The 21,105-nt window shown below is 41.3% G+C and overlaps 1 protein-coding gene across 5 annotated transcripts in view; it reads right to left on the bottom strand.

Moving 5' to 3' along the window:
• Positions 1–21,105, bottom strand: part of ehbp1 (EH domain binding protein 1) — a 183,818-nt gene that overhangs the window by 29,981 nt on the left and 132,732 nt on the right. For 2 of the 5 annotated variants that reach the window (XM_030747770.1, XM_030747773.1), the window contains 5 exons: positions 20,889–20,945; positions 17,533–17,690; positions 10,483–10,621; positions 9,085–9,185; positions 5,845–5,968 (listed from right to left, as the gene is read on the bottom strand). In XM_030747770.1, the coding sequence (XP_030603630.1) occupies positions 5,845–5,968; positions 9,085–9,185; positions 10,483–10,621; positions 17,533–17,690; positions 20,889–20,945 (579 nt within the window). Of the gene's footprint in view, positions 1–5,844; positions 5,969–9,084; positions 9,186–10,482; positions 10,622–17,532; positions 17,691–20,684; positions 20,946–21,105 lie in introns of all 5 variants that reach the window. The other 3 variants (XM_030747768.1, XM_030747771.1, XM_030747772.1) reach the window with 3 other exon arrangements.

The following is a 21,105-nucleotide window of genomic DNA, read 5'->3' as shown; positions in this document are numbered from 1 at the left end:
AATTGCATCCATTGTTGCAGGTTATATAGCTATTTGAAATGGGAGGTGTGTGTAAATAGGTGCAGGGGCCAGGTAGGGGGTGGCTGAGATATATTCAAAAAGAGGCCAGGGGATTTTCTGCGAAAGGCTACATGATGCATTTGAATGCTTCTTCATACCTAAAGCTGAATTTTCAATAAGCAGTGTTTGATTTTCTTTTTTTTTTTTCTGTGTAACAATACCTTCAGAAAATAACAAAGCCAAGGTCAGGAGCGTTACATGCACCGGTAGAAACACACTAACAATGAATGGTATCTTAATAGAAATTAAACACATACAATGAAACCATCACAAGCCGAAGCTTGTCAATGTGTCCAAGCTGTTTTACATTTCTAAGAACACTGCGTAAAAGGTGGTTAAATACCCTAACGAAGGTTTAATGATACAGACAGGCATGTATAAATCATAAATAATGAATATGTTTCAATATGGTTCAAATATAAATCAATAAACTCCAATAAATATTTGGTCTGCTGCAGGAGGTGAAACGTTCTCCTAATGTTGCATGTGCGAAGGACAGTACTCCCAGCGGTGCAAGAATAACAAGTTCATTAGTCGAGGGGGGTGCCACAGGAATTCAAATTCCCACCCGACTTGGGCCTGGCCTCTGATTGGCTGGCTGCATCGGCATGGCGAGACTCATTAGAGCCCAGCAGTAATTAAGAGTTGTTAGAAAGTGAATTCTCCAACCGCAGATTAGAAAATTAAACTATTTACTGATTACATATTAATAGAAGACAACAATGGCGCTTGCCATAAGCTTGGAAGGCAACCAAGGAATAAATCTGTGTACTTAATTACCATAAACAATGGGGGCATAGAAATGGAGTTTTATGCACACTCCCTCCTGTAATGTGTCTGATATCAGAAGACACTTGACAATTCTTGTTCAATTATCTCTATTATTTAATGTGCTGTGAACTGCCTCTGAGTAAATAAATTAACCACCCCAATTACTTTGGATTCATCTGGGGAGGGCCGCTGCGTAATAGAAAATGCCAGAGAAAGCTGCATTGTGCCCAAACCGGGGGGGAGAGAGAGAGAGGGGGGGGGGGGGGGGGGGGGGGGGGGGGTGTGGAAAAGAAGGGAAACGGGGGGAGAAACGAGAGGCCGACAGAAGAAACTGAGATTAACAGGGATAAAAAGGAACAGAGAAAATATAAAGAGATGAAGAGTGAGAAAGAGATGGGGAGAAAAAGTCTTTATCAAAAACAAATGACCAGATCGGTTACTTAGAAAATTAAAAGAATTGAAAACAAAAATAGGCTTAATTCCTGGTGGAAAAGAAGAACAAACTCTTTAAAGGCAGGGAAAAAAAAAAAAAAAAAAAGAATCACTAAAATAAAAGGGGAGAGGAGAATGACAAAGCAAAAGCATGTGATATCAAAGAAAGGCATACTGTGGACCAACAGAGCACAGAGGATGTTCCCAGGCTTTCTGCTGGTGGAGCAGAGAGATGAACAATCAGTCATGGGTCAGTCGGTCTGTCTGTTCACATCTGCCCGTCACTCCTGCAGCGCTCAGCGTTACCACAGCACCGCTGCACACTGAGCTCACCCAAACTTACCTCGAGAGGTCTGAATCATATGATCAGATTCACTGCTCTGATTACTTTGCACATCCCCTCTCAGAGAGTCTGCTGAGAGTCTGAACTAACCACTCGCAGGTCTGAGTATAAGCTACACGCATACGCATTATTTAACAGATGGGTAACTCTGAGCGAATAGTCAATCAAGTCCATTTGTGCACAACTTCAGAACACTATATCACTGCTATCCTATTAACAGAAACTTAGAGTTACTCATCTCTTAAGTATAAGAACAGTAGCCAATACTTCACTATAGCGCGTTCACCAAAGACTGTATATCGACGCAAAAACACAGCTTTGGCACTGGAATCGGAAAAGACGACGTCATAGTAGGAAACAAAGCGATCAGAGAGCATTTTCAAAGTTTCCATCTTCTGCAGCAATCTCCCTCTGTGCCATCGGGCACTCTGTGTCTCCACTGATATATAACTAAAATGCATGTAGAGGCCGATCCACTCTCACAAAATCTCCAGCCTGACCCTGCACCAAAAAACTGGAAGGCGACAACAAAGCATTTATGAAGCATGCTGCTGTTTATCGGGACAACAGCAAGTCTAACCCATCTATTTGTCAAATTTTAGGTTGCTTACTTATTTTTAGAGCCAAAAGTTAACATATTCCAGGAAGTGAAGTTGTGAGCTAATGCTATTAGGGCTGGTTACCAAGCTACATCCAAGGACACCTGTCAATCAAAGCAGCCGCTACAGGTGTTAGGAAGAGGCAGGACAATTTTTATACCAGACTCCCATTTTCACATGGGAGTCTGAGGGGACTCACCTGCTTTTGGAGCCACCCTCAAAATGAACTTCAGTTTTTTGTTTTTTTTTTTCTCAGCCTGGAGAACTTGGACTGGGCTTCAAACAATTCTGGAAGAATGAGGTAGGAATATTTTCCCTTTTCCACATGAAGCTCATAGCAGGAATGGTCTGATTCAAACACACTCTCACAACTGCAATACTCCGAGTAGTTCTGGTGAGGGAGCCGTGCCAGAAAGGTTTAAGGCTGCAGTACAAGAGTGAAAACTACTTATCTTTGTGACGACCCTTCAGTGCACCTCTTCTGGGTTCTGACCCGCGCTGCCCTTGCGTTAGAAATCTTCATTCGAAGTTGCTTATTATCTAATCTTTTGCGGGGATCACAACTGAACTTCAGCTCAATTAAAACACTGGAAGATTGTGGCAAAAATGTATTTCTGCCCAGGCTTCTTTTTAAGAAAGTCGACCTTCCCACAGAAGCTCAGCTACTCATTCAAGTCTGTTGATGTTTCATAAACACAGTTTTAGTCTGGATTAGGATATCTGAAATTAAAGCTGACAGTGGAGTGGGTGTGAGGTTTGTATTTCTGTGTGTTTCTGTTTTTTAAAAAAAAGGGGAGTTCTGAAGGCGATGACAGCTCGGCTCAGAGAAACATCAGCAAAGAGGTTTCGCTGGAGCTTTTTCAGTAAGAAGAAGAGTTGTGTTGCTTACAAATGAAGCAGAGCACTATTAAAAGGCTACATGCTCAGTCGAGTTCCCTTCTCCAAAATTTGGTTTAGAACAGTAGATCACAAGGGTGCCAAAACAGCATCACGTCAAAGAAGCAGGTTGGTAAATTAAAGTAGTGGTGTCTGCTGCAAGTGACTACAGGCAGTATTTATGTCTATGTAGTGCCAGTATAGACAAGAGGAGTAAAGAGACTGTGTCCAGAACTATGGAGTCTTACATTTGGAGAGTACATATAAACTGCATGGGCAGAGGCACAGGATGTAGCTGATGCACAGATTTCAAAAGTTATTAGGGATATAAGAAACTAAATCATGTGAACAATAAACATACCAGTGAATATAATGTGTGCTCTCATTTAACAACTAGCTGCAATGAATAAATAGATTAAAAAAAAAACACACACACACAGTGGACACAGTCTCTGAGGTGGTTGGGAAGGAAAAAGGTGTCCCACCCATTATGAGCAAGGAATGACTAATACAGTGTCTCACAAGTGTATGCAAGTGCATACTGGGCAGAAATAAAAGGACAGCTGTCTACCAAAGTGTGGGTGGCAGAGCAAAAAAAAATTAAATAAACATTTGGCTGGTAGCTGGTGGTAAAAAGTCTTTCTATGACCCCTACTAAAGCAGAGGCACCAGTCAGATGTGACAGATCAATAGTACTGTAGATATTCTGCTTACAGCCAATCAGCCTCAACTTGAGCTATTCTGGATCCTGAGAAGAAAAAAAAAATATATCTGTCATCTGACAGCATCTAGAAAGGTGACCTGAGTTGCTGAGGTGATAAAGGTTACTTTAGTGACCACCTGTCATGGGTGAATTTCAGCCTTAAGACTCCAGACTTTGCCCAAAGGTTCAATCCATAACCTATTGGATGAGTGCTGCAAAATGAGATATGAAACAGAAATACACTTTCAGGAAGTGAGAAACTTTTTCCCCTTTGATGCGATACATTGCCAGTGTTGTACAAATTTGCCTTATATGACTGGTCCAACATGAATAAATAAATATCCACTAATAAACATTTCGTTTATCAGTGAACAAATGTGACACTTACAAGGGTCAGTTTGATAGTATATAAAGCATATCATATGCCCCTTATATATCCTGATACTGTGCTGAGTTGTGAAAAGCACATATTTTCAATTTCATTCCACATTCATGTTATGAGGAGATGAAAAGCGACAAAGGTGAATTTCTCTTCGTGATTTCCTTTTATTATTTTGCCCTCGCCTTCCTGTCGTCGCCCTCTTCCTTTTTCTAGTGAATCACATTTGCAGGAGGGGGACTGCAGGTATATATATATATATTTATATAAAGAGAAATCTTTATGGCTGAAGGTGTTTGAAAGTAAATAACCTGGCGTCTTGCTGGCTAGTTGCTGCTTTAACAGTGGGTGAAGGAGGAGGAGGAAAAAAAAAAAAAAAAACAGCCCTTCAGATTGACACAATGGCGTGCGCTCCGACAGAGAGAGAGGGCACAGAGGCAGGGAGGGAGGCGAAAAGGAGGAAAGCGAACACAACAAACAGAGAAGAGATATCCTCCATATCAGGACCCAAATGGGATGGGGAAGGTGAGCGCAAATCCCACCGCCCCAGTTTCCTTTCTAAAAACCCCTTCTTCTATCCACCCCTGTGTTGCTTTTTTAGGATTTCGGGGGCTAAATCCACCAAGTTAGACGCTGATATATCAGAAAGAGCATGAGAGCTGCTTCTAAATTACTACAGCAAATACTGTACCTACACTCTCACAACATTCACAGACATCAAAATTTTACACTTCCTGGAACTATATTTTTTTTCTCCCCCCAGCAGCATTCTTGGGTGAGGAATGGGATGGTTTAGTATCACAAATGGGATGCTATTCTCCAATTTCAGTTAGGGACTCGACAGAGCCAAGGCCCTTCTTTTGGCTCCACACACTGTCTCATGTCTTAACAAGGCTTTACCCCCAGCCAAATCTTAAATAAAAACCTTCCGAATCCGGCTCTGTACGCCAAACCAGATTGCTTTTTCTTTTTTTTTTTTTCGCGGGTGTGTAAGGATTTGTGTGTGTCTGTCGTGGATTTGTGAACTGTGTCAGTGCTCATGTTGTGTTGCCGCGTGTTTTTTTTTTTTCCCTCTCTCTTTGCCATTTCTTTGCCTCTCCCTCTCTACTCCCTTTAACTCACCCCCGTCTTTCCTTATACAGCATATCAATGAAGGCCAGATATGTACTAGGGGAAGGAGGGTGTATGTGTGTAGCCGTGCATGGCTGAGCGCACTGTTCAATAGTGTGGAGGCTGGCTGGCTGGTTGGGGCCGCGGCTGGCAAACGGCTGCAGCGGAGACTTCGGCTGGGGCTCCGCTATCACACCCAGTTATCGTTTCCCCCATGAAGGGCTCCCTTATCACCCCAGCCCAGAGAGGTCTCCCTTCTTCTCCCATCCCCGAGACTCCCTCAACCCCCCCCCCCCCCCCCCCTTCCCCTCCCTTCTCCACCTCCACCTCCTCCTCCTCATCCCTCAACCCCCCACCCCCCCCATCCTCTCCTTTCATATCCACCCAGCGCTCCGTCGTGCAACATTCAACCAAGAGGGAGGGTGACGAGGGAGGGGGGGGGGGCTTCAAAGATTCTCCCTCACACAAACACACACACACACAAACTCCCTGAGTGTACATGGATGTGTGTGTGCGTGCGTATGCTCAATTTGCCAAAACAGTTTTTCCAGTGTAATTGGGCTTGGGGTACCTGTGTCCATGAGATAGCGCAGCCTCTTCTCCACGCGAGCTGCACGGGCGTCTATGTGCCTCTGCTCGCTCTCCAGTGCAGACAGTTCCCCAACCACATACTGACTGGTGTCTTTGAACGCCTTCTGTCAACCGAGAGAGAGAGAGAGAGAGACAGAGAAAGAATAGTTATGAGAAAAAAAAAAAGGAAGAGGAGTGAGATATAGCATTAAACAAAGAGGAAGAAAAGACAGGATAAGAGAGAAATGCAGAGATGAAGTAAAAAGGTGATGAAGGGATGGAAAATATGGGGAATAGTATGAACAGATGTACAGCATCAATAATCTTCCCAAGGAGTAAAAAAAAACAAAAAAAAAAAAAATCACAACTGTTGCTGCCTCTCATTTTGTCTCTGCAAAACCAATTTTTAGCCATTTATTAGCAAAAAGCAAAAGATTAAATACATTAATTACACTACTGTGGTTAAGGAAATAGACCACATTATTTTATTTTAACACTAAACATTTTCAGGTTTTCTTAAATAATCTTTTGGTTATGTTATTTATTTGAAGCTGAATAAAAAAAAAAAATCTGACTGAGAAATTAAATCAGGTGTACTAATCATAAAATAGTCAACTTATTCTGCTTAGACCAGAAAGCACATTAAAAACCTCAGTGTAATAATTTTGTTTCTGTAAATGTCAATTGATTGACGTGTGCTCTGTTTACTGTAACTTTTTGTGGGTAAAAATGGCAAAACCTGATAATGAAAGGGAGCTGATAAGAAAAACAGCAGCTACATCTTAACGATTATAATGAAGAGATAACAGGAAACAGGAATCATGATCTGAAACCTCCCATGTCAAAGGTCAAAATCACCTTTACTGTGTCTGCATCAAGGGCCCAGATTGCATCAGTGCACTGTGAGAAACTGCTGAGTCATCAATGATTTATCAGCAGCACTTCCGTGATTGCATCTTATTTATCGAGGTGACACAATATATCAGAAAGCAGCAATGAGCTCAACTCCAAAAATTAAACACTTCTGGTCTCTGGTTTAGAAAACAAAAAGAAAACAGACATAAGGAAACTTCTTGGTCACTTCTCACTGAGTGCCAGTGAATTTATGAGCCCATGCTGCCATCTTTGCAAATAAGATGGCATTTTCTAATGTCAGTGGCAGACATTTATCTGTAGTGGTTAACACTGTGTGTGTGTTTAACACATTCAACCTCACCGGCTGGCTGAGGTCTTCCTGTGGCTCTAGTAGCTCCAGCTTCCTCCCACAGTCCAAACACATGCATTTTAGATTAACTGGGGATTCTAAATTGGCCATGAGATGACTGTGAGCGTGAATGATTATGTCTCTATATATCACCAGCCTTGTTACAGACTGGTAACCTGTTCAGGCTGGACCCCGCCTCAGCCCTGTGACAGCTGGGATAGGCTCCAGGCCCCAAAAGCCTGAAGTGATCACGTGGTGACAAAAATGGGGTTGAAGATATGCATTTATCTTTTGGACAGTCAAAATGTTCAAAAAGTGTAAGATAAGGTCAGTTATTTATCATAAAGATTTATTATCCTGAAACAAATTGGGAATAAATAAGGACAAGATTCAAAGACAGGACATACTGGTCTCGGTGCATCCATATTATTAAGTTGCCCGTTTAACATTCACAGTGCCGTTAATCCAAAAATCACTCCCTGAACCTTCCCTTACTTATGACTTCTGAAGTGTCATTTTCAGCATCAGTGGGGGGGCACAGGCTTCGCTAAACTTCAAAAACTGTGCAAGTCGTTAAAACTAATATTTAGCCTTCAGCACTTTGATGTCAATGTACTTTTGCTTTATGTCTGTGTATCCGTATTTATTTGCAATAAGATTTTACAAGTAGACTCCATAGTAAACAAACTTCTTAAGATTCATATTTCTTGCAGGAGTCCCTTAAACTAAACCTTCACTTCAGCTTTCCTTCCGCTCACACAACTTGTGATACACAGCACCACCAGCCACTCTATAACTATACATACTCAGACACACACATACACCTCGCTCTGTAACCACAAACATTTAATACACACTCCATTTCTGACCCTTCTTCACCTCTGTCTCCTGGCTGTTTGCTATTCTTCAGAGAAACTCCTCTGAGCGAGGAAAACATGTTTATTCAAATTCACTACTGAGGATGCATCCCAAAAAAATATCTCCATTTTATTGCTGATGCACTTCATTTTTCTTAATGGGAAGAAGAACTAGTGAGCAGGAGAAAAAGTTTTTTTTTTTTCCATTCCACCCAGGCCAGCACTTTTTGCTGCACTCCTTCCAGCATGTGAGTGTGTGCATCTGTGTGGCTCTGCACACGTGTGATTTGTGAAAGTGTGTGTGTGTGTGTGTGTGTGTGCGCTGATTCCCAGCAGCCTTTCCCTCCTCCTCTTCCATGCGCGCTCTCGCTCTATCACCATATTTTTCCTTGGCAAATCAATTTTACACATGATCAGCCCACTCCCCTTGCCGCGCTCGGCCCAGCCGTAATTAAGAGGAGGGAAATTACCATATATATTATATTAATGCAAACATCATTCAGCAGGTAATTCTTGGCTGATCGGGATAATGGAAAGGTTGAACACCCATTAACCCTGGGGCCCAGGCGCTGGGAGGAGGGTGCTGTGTGTGTGTGTTTGTGTGTGTATGTGGATGGGACTGGGGTGGAGGGTGCAGGGTCGAGGATAGGAGAGGGCTGCTTGGGAAGAGAGATTCACCCTGTGGTCTCTAGTGGCGCGCACACACGCACACACACACACACACACACACACACACACACACACACACACACACACACACAGAAATAATAACATTCTTATAAACACACTCTTTGTGCGCACAGGCTGAGAAGTCAGTGTGAAGTGTGTGTGAACACTTGAAGGACATGCACGCACACAACTACTGCGCAAAGACACACCCACACCCACACATACCTCTAAATGGCCAAAGAGACCACCTACCATTGTTATAATTAAAATGGCAGCCTGTTAAATCAATACTTAGATGTCTCTGAGGTAAAGAGAGGACAGTAGAGTGAAAGTGTGTGAGGGCGCAGGAGTGGACAAGGTGAAAGGGAGGAGGCAACTAGAAAGGTAACCTATCACCTCACATTTGACCCCTAACTCTTGTCTTTTTGGAAACAGTGTAACGAAACAACTAATGAGCACCACCCACTAGTTTATTGGTGCAGGTGGGATAAAACAAAAAATATGCACCAACCTCCTCTTCAAACGGTCTGCGAATATCGACCTCTGTCGGTGAACCTCTGTCCTCCTCAGCCTTCTTCTGATCCTCAGGAATAGACTTCTGTCTTTTCACCTCTGGAAGAACAGTAACACGAGAAAAATCTACTTAAACTCATTTCGATCTTCACATTTTTATTCTACAGTAGCTCTGCATGATTCCCTGTTCAAAATAATCCTTATTTATCTTTTTCTGGGCCTTAGTACAGCCCCTCACTTCATCCTGTCTGCTTCAGCTCATCTCCATTTAAGGGCACCCTTACTTTAAGTTAACTTTCTTCTGAGTGGCTGCACCTCACAAACAGAATACTTAAACAGCAGGTGATGATATTTTATATATATATATATATATGTGTTGTTAATGCTTCAGCAGCATTTCTCTCATAAAGAAACACTCATGGTGTGTTAACACAAAGTTTTGTTGTGTTGTGAAAGCTCATCAGCTGAGACTGTCTCACAGACTGCGGGTTCTCCTGACACTATCCGCTTGTTAAGTGATGATGCAGAATTCCATTTCCAGGTCCAAACTGTCAGGTGATCAATATGTCACAATGCTGTGTCCCTGGTTGTTTTAACCGATCTGACTCGAAGAAAAAACAAAAAAACACTCAGCTGTCATTTTACCGATGAGAAAGAGAAGAGGAAATGCCTGCAGTTGATAAGGTAAATTACAATCATCTTTAATAGTGAACAGTCATTGGTTATGCCATTGCTGTTTATTTAGGAGCATTTGGACCCGGAAATGATGTCAGACTTAAAGACTGGACAGACAATTAGAAATGGAGGACAAGTTCATTGTTGCCATTTGACAGCAGCCGGTGATTTGTTTGATGCAAATAAAAGGGCAAAAAAATGTGCAAAAAATTATGTTAGTGTAACTTGTACTTCTTGTCTTCTAATTGGCTGTTATGGGCCAGTATTCATAGGTTAACGAAAACACGGATACGACTTTGCTACGTGTTTACTGTGAACACATCATGACAGGCATCTGTATCCTGCTCACGAAACACTGAAATCTTCCTCTTTATTATTTGACTGAGCTGAATAATTCCTGAATTTTTCCCCATAATATTACTTCCTTTATATCAGATGTTCTTTATCATTTTAGAGATGATTCAGTTAAATCAAGCTGCAATATAAGAGTTGTTGAGGAAAAAAAGATGAATATAAACAAGGCCAGTTTCAAACATTATACTGAACAAGTGAATCCTTGTAGCCTTTTGAGGAGTCGAGTTACCGCTCCTCAAAACGTCTGTGGACGTCCTCAACAGTTAATTGCTGTGTGTGAATCAAGTGCTGCAGTATGCAAAGATCCCTCCCTAGGTAAACAGTGCATGCATTGTGTTTGTGTGCTTGTGTTGTAACGTTCCCCCACCTGGTCTGCTTTCCACATATTGACTGAAGGACTTTAGCTGTGTTTTCCTGACTGCAGAATCCTTGTTGAAGACGACCGGGTTTCGCAACCTCTCCGTGGCTCTGCGCAGCCTCTCTGCTCGCAACTCCTCAGCGTTATTCTGCCAGACACAGAGAAAGTGTGTCTACTGAATTAGGAATACAACATAGTGCATCAACAGTTGTTTCTGTTTTTGTGTCGACTCGTAACTTACAAATCAAGGCATCACTGAACTAGGTAAACAAAGGGAAGTATTTTCAGCCAAACCTTCGTCAACGCTCACATTTAATAACTGTATGATTATGTGATTCAAACTGTGAGATTTCAGGCCTTGTGCCAGAGCTTACTGAGTCGATGGTTTTATTTACAACACAAGACATGTGGAGAGATGGATAACTGATAAACACATGCAGCTTGAAGAGGGGCACAAAGAAAGTTCAGATCCAAATAAAAAAATCCAAACAGCTGGTGCACAGAAGCTAAAACAAACCAAAAACACACACAGGAATAGAGCTGACATAAATTTCAAATTACTGACAATGCCAGCAACTAGTTTGCTGCCTCTTCATGTCTCGTCTATTATTCTGTCAGACTCTACCAGTCACTTAGATCTGCTCTCAGCCTTTTATTAGGCAGTCGTTTCGGGATTTCAGAGTGGCTCTGTGATTACTGTGACCAAAAACTGCGCTGCAAGTGAACACACCAACTGACAGGCCATGAGATAAATCTGGTAAAAGGTGATATGTTAGCTACATTGTGATTTGTTTGCATGAAGCCCTCTGAGAACACACACACACACACACACACACACACACACACACACACACACACACACACACACACACACACACACACACACACACACACACACACACACACACACTCTCTCTCACTCATGAGAGAGACAAAAAGGAGGCAATTAACTTGACTTTCAGCAAAACCTCGAGCCAGAAAATATATTCAGATTATGCAAAACGCAAAAAAACGCTATTGTTTTCAAAGTGAACATGTGTTAGAAAGGCACACGCTCACTTCTCCCGCTATCAAAAACAGCATGCAGAAATGCTTTATTACCAAGCCCCCAAATATGCCAAGCCGAGTGGAAAAGAAACCGACTCGGGCTAAGATTGACGTCGTGGCAACGTTAATAAGACGGCGAAACGTGTAATAAAGTCAACAATTAGAGCAAACATGTTCCACTGCTTGAAACAGGGGGAGATAGTCAAGCAGGGTGTGCAGTGCGAGGAGGGCTAATAGAGACGGTGTGGGTGGGAAACGGCGTGTAGACGGGGAGTTGTTAGTTTAGCTTCAGATTATTGACTTTCAAAAACAATGTCAGCAATTAGTCTGTTCTCACTTTGTTTTGTCTATTAGTCTGTCAGCTTCCACCAGCCACTTAAAAACCTTATGTCAAGACAAATTGAGGCAAATTTATTTATGAAGTGTTATATACCAAAAGCCCAATTAAACATTTTAAAATGTGAGGACAGAGCTCGCACTTAGAGGCAACACCAAGGCAATCCAGAGGGATATTTAACTCTTACACAGCCAAGGTATTTTAGCAACTAAAATGACAGAGTGGGGAAATTTATAACTGTTACTGTTCCCTTTATCAACGAGAGATATTACAAAAACACTCTAATGCCATTAATTATGGTTTTCAATCATTTTTAGGTCTAAAGGAGTTGTGACATCACAACTACACCAGATCCTTTTACCACACCTGGCTGGTTTAGAAGGACTGTGATGACTGGAGAGAAAACACTGGGCCACAAATGCTATCCAAATATCTTGGCTATGGTTCACTGCAACACGTCAGCATGTAGTGATTAGAAGTGAACAATTACAATAAAATCAAAGCCTAGAATGTTAAAAAAAAACCCAAACATACATACATATACTTCCAACAACACAACCTGGAAAATAAAAGGCGCCAAAACTTGTAGGAGATGAAACATTTCTATGACTCAAACTATCACAAGCACATAAAAATACATGTCTGGGCTCACAAATACCCCCACTGGGTAACTTGATGGTTAAATTACTGATTGCAGGAGAAGTAAAGAGGAAAAGTTATCGAAGTGTAAGGCTAATGCAGAGGGTTGGGTCCAAATCTGCTCCAAGGCCATTTACTGCATGTCTTCCCTCCGGTCTTTCTCCCAGCTTTCCTGTCTTCTCTCCACTGTCCTATCCTATCAAAATAAAGGCTAATCTATTAAATTTATTAAAAAGAGAACGCACTATTGTGTGTGTAGTTCATCCAGAGTTTATCATATGAGACCAAGGGAGGAGACTGAATTTTCCTAACAGCCACCTCAATAATGATTAAATAACTCATGTTTTTCCTATGCAACCTTTAATCACACGCTAACTTCCTAAACTAGCATCCTCACATCAGTCTTCAAAACTTTGAGAATCCCCTGCTCTACGTCTTCCAATAAATTCAGAGACAAACATTCAGTTTTCATCAACATGAAGCTCGTACCTTCAAATCCAAACAGCGTGTTAAAGAGACAAACCACGCGATGCCATTTGAGCTGCCTGAAATCTCATTCTCACACCGATCTTTTCTGTCCATCGCCACCTCAAAATTTACTTTACTGATCTTTTTCTTAAATGCACTTTAAGATGCTAATCAGACGAGTAACTCTGGTGCTTAAAGCACAACAACAAACAGAGATAGCAGCATGTATCTGCCCTCTGTTTACCAGATACTTTCTTGGGCTGGGTTACAGAAAAAAGGCGGCTTCCTATTAGTTTTAGTATCGCTTCACCCCCAATCCAGGATTCTCTCGAGCTCCTGTTCGTTTTGACTAATTTTAAGATTTTACTGATCACTTTTACGCCTAAATTTAAAGGTCATAATTTAAAATAGATTTTTATAAACTTACTTTAATGTGATTTACTCTTTTAATGCCCTTTATTGTTTACATATACTGGCATTTTGCATTTGTATTTTCACATTTTATATTTATCTAACCTTCTGTTTTTCAGCCTTTGCTGCAACTCTTTTTTTTTTTTTTTTTTAAACATGTCTTATATATACATGAAAAAGTTACCAAAGATAAAGCTGACACAGGCTCTTTCTATGCACACGATCGTGTCAGGAGTGTGTGGTTATTTACAGACTTAAAAATATATTTTCAGAAATACACTTTAAGCAAATAAGAAATACAAAAGTGTGAAGTCTAAAGCAATTGAAAACTTATAGAGGCCATACAAAAGGCTCTGCAGACAAAGGTCCATCCAGTGAGTGATTCTATGAATATTTCATATGTTTGTTTAAAGAAAAATGAAACAATCACAATAATTGGATGTCAGCGGATTTATTGGATTAATGCTCCTGTCCTTGTCATATTTTCATGAGGATGGTTTTTTAAAAAAAAAAAAAAAAAAAAAGATTTTACTGCACTGAGTGGTAAAAGCTGCAAGCTCTTGCAATATATGCAGGGAATGGTTTATTTAGCAAAAGAATAATCTAATCCCTGGGGGGACTGATTAGGGCAGCGAGGCTACCTCCCTAATTATCACATACTGTTTAACTGCTGTAAATTGTGACTTGTTTGCTGGACTACAACCAGAGGTTAAACAGCAGGCGCTGTTTTAAAGTTCAGCTGCTTCATTTCAACCAAAAATCTTTTCTCTCAGCCACGCAGGCACACACACACACTACCCACCTACCCACACACACAAGGCCTACCCACTTGGCTGCCCCTCTGTCTCCTTTTTACGCTCTGGGACAAGCAGATTTTGGGGTGTCCTTCTTACTTTCTTTCGCTCCCCCTCTGAATCCCTTATCATTGCTATCATTGCTGCGGTGAGCTGTGGCAGTGGTGATTCGGTGCTTTTGGTGCGTGTGAGTCTGAATGTGCATGCAGGGGGCTGCGTGACTAATGTTGCAGTCTGCTGAGCGTTGCATGCCCTTATCGTACGCTGCCGAGGCTACGCATACACACAATTGCTAATGAGAGGGCAAGTGTGTGTGTGTGACGTTCCTGCAGGTCGTTCCAAAGGCCTGAAGGACTTCTGGGAGATCCGATCCTCTTGGGACAATTTATCCAGTTTTTTAAAGGACAGAAAAAGTGAAACGACAGAGCTGCATGCAGAAAGACTTGATTATGCACATTTGCACAGAGATGCTGTAAAAGAAAAAAGAAAAAAAAAACGTACTTACGTACTTAGTGGTAATTTTAGTTTTTATGACTGAAAAGCTGCACTAAACTTGTATCAAACTAGAGATAGTAAACACTGCACCAAAATGGAGGTTCAGTATTACAAAATCTTTGTGTGAATGTGATTTCTGTAACAAAGATGTCCCTAACGTCTTAAAAAGAAGATTCTGAGAGGAAGCCATTTCTTCCTGTAGCTGATGTCTTAATTTTCAAGCAAATCTATAAAAGTTTACATTTCTCATAGATGGTCCTTTCTCTTCTATTATATCCTAATGTCTTAGTACACTTTCTTTTATGTATGTTTGTCATGGTTTTATATTTAATGAAAGTCTGTTCATGTTTTTTTTTTAATCAATAGCTACATGTATTTAATGTAAAGATTATGATAATGATTTTTATTTTTGTCAAATGGAGAGAACAAAAATGATTGACTAAAAAGTTTTAGGCTCATCTGCCTTCCCACACACGAACTCGAGTAACATCCCATTCTTAATCCAGAGGGTTTAATATGATGACGGCCCACCCTTTGCAGCTATAAGAGCTTCATCTCCTCTGGGATGACTTTCCATAAGGTTTAGGAGTGTTTATGGGAATTTTTGACCATTCTCCCAGAAGCGCATCTGTGAGGTCAGACACTGATGTTGGATGAGAAGGCCTGGCTCACAGTCTCCACTTTAATTCATTCCAAAGGTGTTCCATCAGGTTGAGGTCAGGACTCTGTGCAGGCCAGTCAAGTTCTTCCACACCAAACTCGCTCATCCATGTCTTTATGGACCTGCTTTGTGCACTGGTGTGCAGTCATGTTGGAAAAGGAGGGGAACCATTCCCAAACTGTTTCCACAAAGTTGGGAGCATGAAATTGTCCAAAATGTCTTGGTATGCTGAAGCATTAAGAGTTGCTTTCACTGGAACTAAGGGGCCGAGCCCAACTCCTGAAACACATCCCCACACCATAACCCCCCCTCCACCAAACTTTACACTTGGCACGATGCAGTCAGACAAGTACCGTTCTCCTGGCAACCACCAAACCCAGATTGCCAGATGGAGAAGTATGTAGCGACTGACTCTGCAGAAAGTTGGTGACCTCTGCGCACTCTTTGTCTCAGCATCCCCTGACCCTGCTCTGTCATTTAACATGGCCTACCACTTCATGGCTGAGTTGCTGTTGTTCCCAATCGCATTCACTTTGTTATAATCCCACTAACAGTTGACTGAGGAATATTTAGCAGTGAGAAAATTTCATGGCTGGACTTGTTGCACAGGTGGCATCCTATCACGGTACCACGCTGGAATTCACTGAGCTCCAGAGAGCGACCCATTCTTTCACAGATGTTTGTAGAAGCAGTCTGCATGCCTAGGTGCTTGGTTTTATACACCTGTGGCCACTGAAGTGATATGAACACCTGAATTCAATGATTTTGATGGGCTAGTGAATACTTTTGGCAATATAGTGCATCTTGTCCACTTGCATCCACTAGTTACAGATTATGGCAGACAGATCACTTTTTTGCCATATATCGACTGCACTTGCTCTCATTCTCTAAAGGCTGTAAACTGGGAAATGATACGCATTTCAGCCAGAACCTCCCTGCTGTGGCACTTATGACTCAAAATGACCATTTTAGCAGATTGTTAGCGATACACAGTGCAACATTACAAGCTGCCACCTGTCAAAGTCACTTTTCAGCTAGAAACCCTGAGCACTTGGTGATGTACTGTACAGTACACTATTTCATGATGCATTACCAAAAATACCTGTTGCAGCATCAATGATAAAATTGACACAAGTGTTATCTCCTGTGTAAAACTTTAGCAAAAAAGCTAATCAGCAGACATCTGTTGACCTGCAGTTTCAATATTGATTCCCTGAGATTACAGGGGAGCTTTAAAAGGCACAAAAACTTCATATGTAACATTTTTATAACTAGTCAACAAATAAGTTAAAATAGAAATATTTTTAACTTTCTATACATTTTCATTTGTGTGTAGTAATGCTGGCACTGAATCACCATGTCAACAACAGCAAGGCTAACTGGACCCTTCTGACCCTTGAGGTTCTGGTCCACACACCTCATGTTTGACACCTCAGAATGACAGTCATTGCAGACCCAACCACTTTACCGCACTGATGACGATGTAGCTCAAATCAGATGTGAACAGAGCATGTGAATACATTTTTGGATACAGTGTCATGAGAAGGGTTAGGAATTAACCAAACGATAATTCTAGCTCTGTGAAGGTCAAGTGGTAACACGCACACATATGCACTCCTTTGGCCATAGAGGACTAAGCCTTTTAGCCTTTGAACACAAGAGGGTGTTTATGTGAATCGATGATCAAAGACACCCTGTGTCGCCCATAAGCACAGAGGGTTTTGCTTGTACTGACAGTCCCACACACACTCACCTTATTCTACTTGACATTCAAAATCAATTAAACAGATGTTCATACCGGCCGACTGCGTCGTTGACTCAATATTCACATCAGAAGCTATAGACGCAAGCAGCCGTAACAACCCCCCTGTTCCCCACCTATGCGCACGCATGCACGCAGACACACATATATGTGACTGTCTGAAAAGGTCATGCTTAATAGCGGGGACCGCTACATGTTATGTAGAGCACTGCAGTGTGTTTGTGTGTGTGTGTGATTCATGGCTTTAGACAGACTCACATGGACAGAGGGGGATAAACTATGGTATTACATGAAGTGGTCTAAGTGACTGATGTCTACAAAGAGTCAGCCAGTTGACAACCGGGGTCAATCGGACCTAATTGATTGGACTAACTCTTTGATGGTGTGCTGAGGTGAGGTGAGAGAGGTGAAAAACTAGAGAGAGGGTTCTCTGAGGTCAGCGTACCTCCAGTCCTTCTGCAGGGCTGAGCGGGGAGGTAGAGGAGGAGGCAGTGGGTGAGGATGATGAGGAGGTGGAAGACGGGGATGAAGGAGAAGTGACTCCTCTAGGGCTGACCTCCACTAGCTTCTTCAGCTTCAGATCTATGTGCTTACTGTTTGTACCTGGAGAGAAAGAGAGGGACAAAATGATGAGCATAAACAGGGTATACAGTTTATATGTATATGTCTCTCTCTCTCACACTCACACACACACACACACACAGACACACACACCCTTATGAACATCCACAGACTACAGCAAAACCACAAATAAGGAATATATACAAACACAAACACATGAGTAGGAAGCCTTACGTCCTGTTGGTATTGTTGCTGAAGTACTGACTTTATATTACAGGAACACATCTGTTCAAGTAAGGTAACACAGAGTCATTGCTTTAACATTTGTGGACTAATCATGCTTATGTCCATAGTTCCCCCTCCAAAAGGGAAAAACACTGTTTATATTATGTTATGGTGCTCGGTGTTCATATAAATCAAGGCCAAAGTTTCAAATAATAAGGTCAGTGCATGTAGAAGTAACTGCTCTGAGCCATAAGTTCAGACCACAAACTCCTCTAAACACCCTGTTTCAGACACTGTGTTCTATTCTTGGATATAGGATATACTTATATGTCCATCGCAGGTACACAGCTCAGGCATTAAGCACCTGCTCCTCCATTTATGGCTTGCGAGGGGCACCCAATCAAAAAAAAAGAGTCCATCTTAAATAGGGCGGAGCTAAAACGACTCATTTTATTCAGAGGGGCTTCACCAAGACTTGGTATAAGATACATGAGGATGATTTTGACTGTGACGTATTCAAAGTTACTCTAGAAAAATCCAAAAATAAAAATATGGAGATGTGAATGAGCATTACAGGACCAGTTCAAAATCTGTTCTGCTTAATGTGTTGACATTCATTTACACTGATTTTTTCCTAAAATATCTTGCAATTCTCTAATGTGTCTAACGCCCTCTTCTTCTTCTTCTGTCTGTCAGCCTGACATCTTCCCTTCTTTTACCTCCACCCATCCTTAATTTATTATTATTTTTTAGCCCTTTTCTTCCCTCCCTCCCTCTCTGTCTCTTTCTCCCTCTCTGTGTTTGCCAGTAGCTGCCAACAGCTTTATTTTCCAGGGACTGGTAACCACAGCTCCCCTGCCAGGCCAGAGCACTGCACTGAAAAAAGATGAAAGAACAGGAGGGCGACCGTTTCATGTGTCACCTCCCCCCGTGACATGCACACGCACACACATGCACACGCGCGCACACACACACGCACAAATGCCAGGATGCATGTATACAGATGCCAAACACAGACACACTTGTGAAAACAAACATACAAACACACCATATATACACAGTGGAGCAGGTAGGCTGAATAACCTGGCCTGCCCAATTTTAGGGGAAATATTAACACAATAGAGAGTGGTATCAGCCACTTTAGTGTTACCATCACCACAATCAATTGCTTTCAAGACTACATAAAAAATTACCGCCAGCAAAAAAAACACACAACTGTGAAAAAATAGTGCAGAGATACTGCACTTCAAAGCTCGAGGAAGCATTTGTCTGTTTTTTTTAATGTCTGTTTCTTCTGCCACCGTACTTTCACCTATCTCACATCGACAGGAAATTAAAGAAGCAAATAAAATAAATGAAACACAAACAAAGTAATTAGTTTACCTCTGAAGATTTGAGCAAATGTTTTACTGAAGATATTTTTTTGTTTTGTTTATGTCTGGGGAGCACTTTTCTGAGTTTTTTTTTTTTTTTAATTACTTCTTTAAGTTTTGTTTTTTAATTCTAAAAGAAAACAGAGAAGAAGAAAAAAAAACACCTCCGCACCAACAGTATGGCAGCTCCAAAGCAGTAAGTTAGAGTACATAAAGGGTAGTTCATGAAAATAAACTGAAAGATGAAAAACATGCACTCAGGTAAGCAAATGAATGAAAAAATGAGTAGGTGAATGAGAAGACTGGTCTTGGGTAAATGCTGGCATAGCTCTGAAAGTGTGGTTAGTGGCTAGAAGAGATAAAGACACCAGAGAAAACTCAAAAAACTAAACCTTAGTAATCTAGTGCTGTTTGTAAGAAGCTTCCAATGTGTTCTCATCATAGTGCACAAAAGTCACACAGTTGCACATAAGTCATTCAGACTATGAAGGAACACATACTGAATCACTGTCATTTTTCTTTACTTTGTTGAGTAGTTCTTGCCATAATGTGGATTACAACATTACTCAAACAGGGCTATTCACTGTATACCAACTCTACCTCTTCACAACACAACTGATGGTCTCAAACACGTCAGCAGGCACAGCTGTTAACTGAAAGCCATTCCAGGTGACTACCTCATGAAGCTAACTGAGAAAATGTCAATGACCATGTGCAAAACTGTCATCTGAGCGAGAGGCGCCTACTTTGAAAAATCTAAAATCTAAAACATATTCTGGTTGGTTTGTCACTTTTTTGTTTACTAAATATTTCCATATGTCTTAGTCTTAGTTTTGATGACTTTAGTATTAATCTACAATGCAGAAACTTTTTAAATAATGAAACACCACTGAATTAGAAGGTGTGACCAAACTTGACTGGTACTGTAATTCACGACCTGCTGATTTGGGTGTTAAAGTTTGTTTTGATTTCTTTCACCATTTATATATTTATTTATTAACCCACCTTTGATTTTTACTCTGATTATATTTAAGCAGTAAAGTCTTCTTGGTTAGGTACAGGCACTAAAAACTACTGTGTCATCATTTTGGGTAAAATTTGCTCTTTCTCAGCCCTGTAAGCTGAAAACTGATGAAAACTAATGGCATTCTCACTATCTGGTAAATCCAAGAAAATTTGTCTTTAAAGTTCTCTGAGTCATCATGGGAATTTCTGTTCAATTATTTTATTTTTTCATGCATTGCCTGTTAGATATTTGTTTAAAAGCACAATTAATGAAGACAATTTAATTCAGTGAAATTTGAGTGAAGCCCTGGCAAAGAGGATTAGAAGAATATGTAGAAACCATGTTAAGTCCAGGCAGGTAAATGAATTAGTTAGAAAATAAAAGAAGAGAGTGAGTTATGGAGCACGACGCAGCAACAGCCAGTGATTTTACCCAAAGAGGTTAGCTCAGAACACGGGTTAGTAAGCTCCAGGGGACCCTGGGTGCCGGAAGTAGTTGGAAGGACCTCCAGTGGCAGCAGGTTAGTAGGCAGTGCAGACGCAGATGTGGCAGCACCAATGGTATCAACATCATGATCACCACCACCACCAAAGTGGAGCAGCTTCTCCTCAGCCCTCCCATCTTCCTCATCCTCACCCCTTTCACCAGCAACACCAACATCCTCATGATAACTTCTGATGCCGTCCAAAACATCTGTAGGTACCAAGTTGGACAGCAGGAAGGAGGTCAGAGAGGTAACGAATGAAGTGAAGTGTAGAAGAAGGAAGGAAAGAAAGGGCGACAGTGATGATGTAAAGGAAGAAAGAAGAGGGATAAAGTTCAGAGAATAGAAAGGTGTTAGGAAAACAATGTA

Source organism: Archocentrus centrarchus, chromosome 15 (assembly GCF_007364275.1).
Source record: "Archocentrus centrarchus isolate MPI-CPG fArcCen1 chromosome 15, fArcCen1, whole genome shotgun sequence".
NCBI lineage: Eukaryota > Metazoa > Chordata > Actinopteri > Cichliformes > Cichlidae > Archocentrus > Archocentrus centrarchus.
The sequence above is the reverse complement of the archived record's forward strand: the minus strand, read 5'-3'. Positions and strand labels throughout refer to the sequence as shown.